The sequence below is a fragment of the Mytilus californianus genome, unplaced genomic scaffold, assembly GCF_021869535.1.
Source record: "Mytilus californianus isolate M0D057914Y unplaced genomic scaffold, xbMytCali1.0.p SCAF_7, whole genome shotgun sequence".
NCBI lineage: Eukaryota > Metazoa > Mollusca > Bivalvia > Mytilida > Mytilidae > Mytilus > Mytilus californianus.
The window spans coordinates 90,104,693-90,114,957 of NW_026262723.1; the positions used below are offsets into that span (position 1 = coordinate 90,104,693).

Here is a 10,265-nt window from a genome sequence, read left to right on the forward strand (position 1 = left end):
CAATTCTATCTTATGCAAATATGCTGAAAATGATGCATTGGGAAAAAATGTCACGACGGAGAACAGTAATACGAAAAGCTAATAATTCTGACTTATAGTTTGATGAGATTATACGCCTCAAACCCAACCAGTTGAGTTTACAAAACATTACAAAAATAAATTATAGACCTACCACATCCTGATTTTTCGTGAACTTTAGATACGTATGTGACAGCTTTAAGCACCTCGTCATCCTTTGTTATATTGAGACCAAGGACGTGCAGTCGCCCTGTTTTACTTTTGTTTAGGTCCTTCGCTCCATCGCTATGTTCTGACAAACAACCAGCAAAAACAGTAAATCCCAAGCTGTCTAATCTTTTGGCAAATTCGTTTCCAAATCCTCGAGAAAGAGAAAAAAGACGCAACAATTAATAAAGGATAGGTCCTATGTTATGTTTTGGCTGTCAACAAAATGTTATCATCTTACGTTAATAAAATGTCATTAAAAATTTGAAATTCTAAAGATTAAAACTTGTTTGTATTTTTTACTTATTTAAGAGAAATATGCAGGATATGGTTGAAGTACATGTAGTTTTTCAAATTGCAGCTAAACTTCAACTTCAAACACATTGCATGTGAAAGTTTAAAACTTGTGACGTGCACGAATAGTAGAAAATGATTCTGCAGGTATATAGATATATGGTTATGAATTCGGTTCATTGCAGTATACGTTTATTATAGCCAAATGAAAGACTTGATAATATATATAAATTAAATATTGTTTTATAAAGTTTGTTTTCAAAGAACAATATAAAAGTGGAAGTGTCAAACTTATCTATATCCCCCTAAAAGATACAGATCTTAAATAATCAAATAAAATATATATGGTTTATGAAATTATAAAAAATACTTCTGTTCTTGAACTTTATAAGAGATTATTATAATATTAACTTTTATATTCGTTTTGGCAATATTATTCTTAACATTTAGGCGGTCAGAATATCTATTTCCAAAACTACCACCACTACCCTACACTCTTTTATGTTTGAATCTCTAACCAGTGGTCGCTTTTGCCTTTACCTCAATTTTTGAAACATGAAATATATAAATAAAAATATTGTTATATTTGCCAATGAGACAACACTCCATCAGAGACCAAATGACATAGCCGTTAACAACTATATGTCACCGTATGGCTTTCAACAATGAGCAAAACCATACTGCATAGTAAGGTTTAAAAAACTCCGAAATGACAAAAGTAATACAATCCAAACTAGAAAAATAACGGCCTGATTTATGTACAAAACAATAAACGAAAAACAAATATAATATATAGCAACAAGCGACAACCACTGAATTGCAGACTCCTGACTTAAGACAGACATATACAGAACGTGGCGGGGTTAAACATGTTTGCTGGCGCCAAACCTTCCCCCTAACCTGGGATAGTGTTGTAACAGTACAACATAAGAAAACACTATAAAAATCCGTTCAAAACGGCTTAACTCATCAGATCGATACAAAGCACATAAAAGCCCTAACAAAAACACAAAATACACAAAGTACAGGCTTGACAGTACTCGCAGTTACTGAAAGCTAGTTCAAAGCCAATAACAACTAGAACAAATCATGTGTCTAAGACTTAAATATCAATCAGTACACATCCAAAATCCAATGGATTTAGTTGTGGTAAGACGTCATTAACAATGAGTCAGAGAAAACATGACCTTGTGCATTGCCAAAATATAGGTATCGACAGATTGTAGAACCGTGAATTTGCATTTGTGTATAACAATATTACTAGTAATTTGGCTTTAATTTACTGATAACAAAATCGATATTTATACCGATAAAAACAATATTCAAAGATCTAATTACAGTGTTGAATTGGTAACCTTTTAGAATAATTTTATTTAAAGGATTGCGCGATAAGTTTACCCAGATCGTATCTAAATTTACGGGCTCGAACAAACATCACCGTAAAAATTAGGACGTGGTATCCGTTTGTAATAAGTCTAAGTCTTCTACATGCTGGTACAGCCAAACCTCCGAACCAAATCTTTGTATCTATGAAATTTAGTAAAAGTTTTTATTTTTTTTCAGTAACTAAATTACGCTCATGAAATCAAAAACGTCACTACAGACACGGGCATTGCGAACGATTTGTGATATAAAAACACCGTAAGGTGGTGCCAAAGAAACATTAACTTCCAAAAAAAAGAGGGAAATTAACAATAGTGAACGAAAAATCTTCCCTTTTGTCGTAAATTTTTGTGTAGAGTTTCCCGTGTAAAACTGAAATTTCTAAATCTAGGAAAGAACAGTTATTACCGTTTGTATTTGATTTATTTAAACATTTTTGTGGGCGCGCCAACCCTCCCCCTAATCTGGGACAGTTTAATAGTTTATTTATCCTATTTTACATTTTGTGTCGTCCAAATGAGTCGATCTTTGTGTTATCTAATGGAGTCATAATTCACAGATTGGAGAAAAAAAGTAAACTACAATAGCACTAACTGATCCGTCCATATACGGGTGTATCGATTGAAGTACAATTTCGAAGGCTTGCTTTGCATGAAGTTGATATAATAGTATGGTAGTTAAATATGGTGTAAATATTGGGCGGTTATAATCAAAATCTTTAATTCAAAATTTAAATTACAGTTAATAATTATTTGCAGATTAAACAAACCTTTATCGTTTAAATCAGACTTTTTTTAAGGATGTTTTACCTTATTATTGCTCGCTTCATTTCCAGGACGTTCGTAAAACAGCATCCATTGTAAAATAGTCAACATAAAGGTTTTCTGCTTTTTGGTATTCTTTCTTTTGTTCATTTGATATGACATTGCTTTCGTTTTGTATTGTGTTACATGTTATTAGTGAATGATAATTCCTATAAACTTTCACATTTTTTCTAGGAAAATTCGAAAATACGTGTTCAAACGATATGCATGTTTGTTAAAAAAATTTGTGACGCCTTATAAAATAAATCTGCAATCTCGGAAAAATTTCTGATATTTCGTCGGAAAAAAAATACATTTGTTTGACAGCACCATACATGAAAATCGAGTGCACCTACATATTACTATCGAAAGGCACAAATCGAATTCGCAGTTATATATTAAGATTTCTGTGATTATCTGTAAATTAGTTGGTGAATCTTTGTCAACTAACCAAATGCAGGCTGAGGGATGTACACAAAAATGAAAATGTTCACATTCAGTTACTATACTTACCCGTATCACATCCAGTAATCAGGACTCCTTGACCAGATATAGGTATCCGTTTTATTGTAGATTTCCTGTACAAGAAGAATGCAACATATGTAATCGACAGACAGACGAGAACAGTGGTCACGTAACAACACGAAAGTAACAGCGGTAGACATACAATTGTCACCAACCGTCCTACATCCCAGTAAGTCAAACCTATTGGCAATGCGGCCATATGCATGTTTTGCAGATTGGTGTGTATATATGGTGCCGGTGTGTGAGATTAAAATATGATAAGTCATGAAAGTTAAGGAACGAAAATGAATTGTTGATAAGTACAATACACAGTCGTTGAGGGGGAAATGTGGGTTATTTATAAAAAGTTGTGTGTTTTAGAAAAAGAAACACTTTTTGGGATTTGAGATTCTTTTTTTCAAGCCAGTCAAGGTCGCGGTAGGTATAGTGTTCGGCTGAGATCGTGTTTTTTTTCGAGGGAATCGGTCCACTTTTTTCGAGTGTAGATCAGGTTTTTTCGAGTGATAATACATGCGATCAGATCGACTTACTGCTATCACGCGAATATAATACTTGTATTCGTGACTGTTCGTCTTATTCTGAATGCTATACATGTTTTGAGCACAAACGACGCAGTAGTTCACTCATAATTCGGTGTTTTATATTGTCGGTGTTTTTTCGAGAGCAACATCTTAAACGTCCGGGTTTTTTCAACAAATGGTCCGGTTTTTTTGAAGAAAATGTGAATATGAAAAAAGACAATTTTGGGCTTAAAAACTGAATTTTTCTAGTTTGTAACTGTAATTTAGCGAAGGACAATGTTATATATCCTTAATAAGTCCCCAAAACATATTACTATGTTTATCAACCTTTTTCAATTTAATGGCAACTTTCTGTTCTGAAAACATATTAACATAACCTTGCAGTAAAGTAATACGATTTATAAGAAATCACTGGGTCCTTTTAAAAACGGTCTAACTCTTAAGAACCGAGGAGATGGACTCATAATCTTTCAATATACTACCCGTTGTTTTACCGTCAATAATAATTTATGATTGATATATATTTTACAGTGACGAAAAAAAGCTAAAAGGAAAAGAAGTAAAAAATCAGAAAAAATCAACATAAACCCAAATATTCTACAAAAAGAGCCTCCCCCCCCCAAAAAAAAAAAAAAAAATGCTAAAAGCCAAATATTTGAAAGCCAAAGATGTATAAGAACCGAAACATTTGAAGAGCTAAATGACCAAAAGGACCTAAAAAGTAGCCAAATCCATCTAAGGTCAACTTTGCCTGATGGAGTTGAAACCTTAGTTTCTTTATAATTTTCAAATTCATAAACTGACAATTTTCAATGATTGATTGTTGGTTGCTTCTTTCCAGTGGCAAATATTTCATGCTTGTTCAAGACGAGAACCAATTAACAATAAATCCAATATGAAGGTCCTGTAACAGAAAGAAGTAAAATCACAAAAATACTGAACTCCGAGGAAAATTCAAAAAGGAAAGTCCCCAATCAAATGGCAAAATCAAAGGTTCAAACACATCAAACGAATGGATAACAACTGTCATATTCCTGACTTGGTACAGGCATTTTCTTATGTAGAAAATGGTGGATTGAACCTGGTTTTAAAGCTAGCTAAACCTCTCACTTGTATGACATTCACATCAAATTCCATTATATTGACAACGATTTGTGAACAAAACAAACAACAATATATAGGTAAAAATGTCACAAATAGGGGTAAATACTCTAATTCGGTAGGTCACATTCGTGAAAAGGTAACGGGATTGTAGTTACGACAAAAGGAACATATCCGATATCATCTGTGAAACGGATATTCCAAAACGGTCAACCAACTCGTGATGGCGTCCGTAAAATTTACAAAGTGATGATTTAAACTTCAACATTTGGAACTCTTGGTTTAAAAATGAAAATTCACAATTGAGAAGCTGAAATCATCTCTATTGTCGTAAAGTTTTGTTTTCAACCGACCCTCATAGTCAATTTCTAGATATAAGTCATAATCAAATGGTAAAATCAAAAGCTCAAATACATCAAACGAATGGATAACAACTGTCATATTCCTGACTTGGTACAGGCATTTTCTTATGTAGAAAATGGTGGATTGAACCTGGTTTTATAGCTAGCTAAACCTCTCACTTGTATGACAGTCGCATCAAATTCCATTATATTGACAACGATGCGTGATCAAAACAAACAGACACAATAGGTAAAAATGTAAAAAATAGGGGTACAGAAGTCAACATTGTTTTATCATCTTAATCACTATAAAAACAAACAAATGTAACGAAGAAGCACAAAAAGTCATACATCAAATTTAACATCCTCATTTTGCTTATATTATACGATTTTATTTATCTATGTAAAATCCACCCATAAAGGATGGAAGGTTTTAAGTACAGGCGTAAAATCGAACGTTTGAAATTTGCACAGGTAGACATATAATAATTTTGTCGTTCAAAGTATGACGGGATACATAAATACAGATTCACGTAAAATGGATATCACAAAAAACAGATTTAACAGTAAAAGTAATATTAATAAATAAAATAATTGTGTGGTTCAAAGTATGACGGGATACATAAGTACAGAGTCACGTCAAATGTATATCACAAAAAAATAGACTTAACAGTAAAAGTACGCAAAATCTATACTTCAAGACCATCGTGTATTATTTTTGAAGTTGATACGGAATATTTATCAACAAGTTCTTGGTACCTTCCGATGAACTTTTTTAGAAAAAGGACGAGACGTTCTTTGACATACCCCTGGTTCATCAACTTTCTGCTCAGACACTGGTGACGTTTTACAAAGTCTGAGTAAGAGCTGCAAGCTCTTGAAACCGAATAAGTTGAGAAATGTATATCCCATATGCAGGTGAAGTTGGTATATTGCTACTAAGGTGGGGGAAATTGATAATTTCAAAATTAAAATCGTCTCGTTTGTCATAGATTCTGGTACTGAGATGACTGTGTATGTCAAATTCGAGATATAAGTCTAAAAATGAGGAGGAGGAAGCCGTGTCTGTTGTTTCTTTAATTTCTAGTTCTGGAGGACGTTCGGGATGAAGGTCGGGAAATTCAGACTGTCACTAAAATAAATGGTATATTGGATATGGATAAAAAAAATGCCTTGCAACAGGCCATCTACGGACCCTCAAAGAGCTGTTGCAAGGGTTTTTAACATGCAATGAACGTGGCTGCGTACTTAAACATCCCGCACAGCCAAATGGACGCCCTACTTTGGCAAGGGTTTTACTGCCGGTCGGAAAAGGACCTAAATGACCATATTTCTATTTCCCAGTTCCCTTGGAGGTAAATAATTTTACAAAGGTTTATTATAAATCATGTCAGAACCGAAGTACTGACTACTGAACTGACGATAAACTCGGGGACTTATCCGACAACGAAATAAATAATCTGTAAGTTTTAATACGATCCTTTTGAAAATGATAAAAAAAAAATGTGTGTGTTTAATATGCGTAAACTTCACAAATATAATGCTTTTAATTTCTAATGGAAATGAAGTTATGATAGTGCTTTATTTCTATGTGACCAAGTATAGCATCGCTTGATCAGACTCCTATTCACAGTAGAAGCATTTGAACATTGTTCTTGGTTTCCATTTCTAGAACGATAAAACATATTATCATCAAGACAAACAGTAAATGAAACATTTAGGATGTATTTTCTGTTTAAAAAAAACACATTTACCCGCTTTACACACTATGTGAACGTATTTCTCAATCCAACATGTCTGAGCTCACATAAAGATTGTTTACATCACGAAATATTTACTGTATAAAAACCATAGCGGTACACTAACATGAAGATATCTGAATACAAATGAACGATGCATTTTTATGAAATGTACGTGTTAATACAGAATTATCAAACTCGTTTAATGCATTGTTTTGTGCTTTGAAAAGAACTTTATTTGAACCTTTTCACATTGTTTTTTTAAACGTAAATGAACTGACATACCCGGCACTACATTTTAAGCCATAGGAATTTTGTTTTTCTTCACTCAATAAAACAAGGATGCACTCGAAAAAACACGTACTGCTCTCGAAAAATCACGGACATAATTATAAAAATGAATTTACTCGCTAAAATGTCCTTTTCAAAGCAAAAACAAGAATTCATGTAAAGTGTCTGTATATCTAAGTATATATAGATTCTATGTATGCAATTCCGTTGACATTTGCATTGGTGTGTGTATAAAAATGGCTTTAATCTATATTTTGGAAAACAGCATTGTAAGGCTAAATTAATGAACGAGGTTGTTAAATGTGATATATGCTTTTTTTTTTGCTTCTCTGTTAAATATTTGTTTGTTTTTGTTGCGATTAAGATTGTGACACGGTGTTGACTGCTGTACCCCTATTTTGACATTTTTACCTATTATGTCTGTTTGTTTTATTCACGCATCGTTGTCAATATAATGGAATTTGATGCGACTGTCATACACATGAGAGGTTTAGCTAGCTTTAAAACCAGGTTCAATCCACCATTTTCTACATCAGAAAATGCCTGTACCAAGTCAGGAATATGACAGTTGTTGTCCATTCGTTTGATGTGTTTGTGCTTTTGATTTTGCCATTTGATTAGGGACTTTTCGTTTTGAATTTTCCTCGGAGTTCAGTATTTTTGTGATTTAACTTTTTAAACGCTTTTAAAACAAAATAATGTAGGGTCGATAATATATTTTTATTACGAATACTAATTTACCTTATATGATGTTAAATATAAGGTTCTACCATCTTTTTTACGTCTAACCAGAAAGGAAGTCTGTTTGTTTACATTTTTGATCATATTCACTCGAAAAAACGTGGTCACACTCGAAAAAAAAACCGATCAGATCACTCGAAAAAAAAAACACGATATTAGCCGGACACTATACCTACCGTGAAGGCTATTACATAAACAAACACCTGGATTTCATTTGATACGGTCAGTTATTCAAGCAGTTTAACTCATAAGTTGTTGTTTCAATATTCATTGTCCTTCTATCATGTCCATCAACAGGTTCGGGAAGATCCACATTACGGTCTTATCATTCTCTTACATATACTTGAACGATGGATAGTCTTCGGACTGAATGCTTTCTTACTACCTGATTGGCTCTTTCATAGTAAAAGTCTGTTGATTGGTTGGGGCAATTTGAAACCTAGTAAATGTCCTTCAATGGTTTGAACTCTTCATTACATCGGGATGACCGTGTAGGCATTCCGATGTATTGTTACCACAGAAATTTCTACTTACGTTACTTTCGTTTTTGACTGGTAACCGATCTATAAATACGCGGACATTATCGAGTGCAAAATAACATTCCTTATCGCTTGTTATAAATTCATTTCTTCAATGAATACTCATAAAAATATTTTTTCTAGAACATAAATTAATAATGTAATATATATACATAAGTAAAAAATCATTAATATCTATGCACACGTACAGAAAAATTGTGTTAACGCATGCGGAAGAATATCTCAAGAACATTTTGCGGGAAAATATGAATGCCTACTCAAATCCAATCTATTAGAAAAATCGAATAATTACAGAGTGTCCACCATGCACTTGCGCTGCACTATTAATAGAATAGTAGAATAGAATGATATACAAATGGATGAAAATAATATATACATGTAACTGTTATATACAAATATTAATATAATATATAACAACAAACCAGAGTATACTGATTTGTATCACTACAATATAATAGTTATTTCGGTGAGGTTGAATTCCATGTCAGTTATTCATCATCCACGCACGAATTTGTCTCAGAAAAAAATATATCTGTACATTAACCTCACTTTCAGGTATAGAGATGTGATTTTTTTTTCTGAGACAAGTGCTTGTGACCATCCACAAGAACTTGCGGTCATCCGATGTTCAATACTTCAGTACTTTGATTTTAGTTATTAAAGTTGCATCGTGATCAATCATGCATATCGGTACACAGGGACATTATTCTATAAATAGCCGAAACTCCGTATAAACCGCACACGTGATCATTCCGCATTTTATCCAGTCACTCGTTATTAATGTGTAGTCATTATAGTTAACGTATATGAAAACCTAGGGAAACATCGCGCATGCTTTTTTCCTCAATTATACATATTGATACTTAGTAAGATTGGTTAATTGTTGGTGTATATAGGGTATATGGGTTTTTTTATAATGCACATAGACTATTAACGGGCTATATATATCTACCTGTAGTCAGTCCCTATGAGTAGTTCCTCCGTCCGTCCGTCAGTCGTCGTAAACTTTTAAAAATCTCTTCATCTCTAAAACGACTTGGCTAAATGTTACACAAATTTACCCGAATGTTCCTTATGGTGTCTAGATATAAAATTGTATCCGGGAAAAAATGATCAGCATTTCAAGCCGGTATATCTGCTGTGGAATTTTCAGAAAATTCGGATCACCCATTTTTTTTTTTTTTTAGTTTTTGTCCTTGACCAAATTGTTCTCATTTTATGCGTTTTTCGAAGAAACTATAATAGAAGGAGAGAAAGAGTTTCAGAAAAAGAAGATCTTCTAATAAGTTTACTGGGCTGAAATTGTCAATTGATCGCTTATAGGAGTTATTGCCCTTGAAAGATTGTTTTTATCTATTTTTGACAGAAACCATTGTAAAGATGTAGTAGATGGATTCTCTGATGTTTGTTACCAGTAAATAAGACAAATTCACTTGTGGAGTGAGTTAACCTGGTAAGATTAACAGCCTATCATGCAATCATACTTTATATATCCGAAAAAAGTACAGTTGCAAAAACCAGGTAAGTTTTTAGTTTTCTTAAAACATAAAATGCATTTGAATTTTATTTATCTAGGGCATGCTATAGATATAAGAAGATGTGGTATGAGTGCCAATGAGACTATGCCTTTAATCTTGTCCAGATACACATGTTTGTCTGTACTCAGTGTGGATTTTGAGGTGAAAAAACAGCCATTTTAGCCAAAGAGTCAACATGAACTTTAAATAAGCACTGCCCCCTGAATGATAATTTTACCCTATTT

General features: G+C 33.1%; 1 protein-coding gene across 1 annotated transcript in view; it reads right to left on the bottom strand.

The window, feature by feature from the left end:
- LOC127708699 (D-beta-hydroxybutyrate dehydrogenase, mitochondrial-like) overlaps nucleotides 1–3,443 on the bottom strand; it is a 71,917-nt gene extending 68,474 nt beyond the window's left edge. Inside the window, exon 1 of the mRNA XM_052213816.1 lies at nucleotides 3,219–3,443. Coding sequence (XP_052069776.1) covers nucleotides 3,219–3,435 — 217 coding nt within the window. The 5' untranslated portion in view covers nucleotides 3,436–3,443. The remainder of the gene's footprint in view (nucleotides 1–3,218) is intronic.
- Between the last annotated feature and the right edge of the window lie 6,822 nt (nucleotides 3,444–10,265).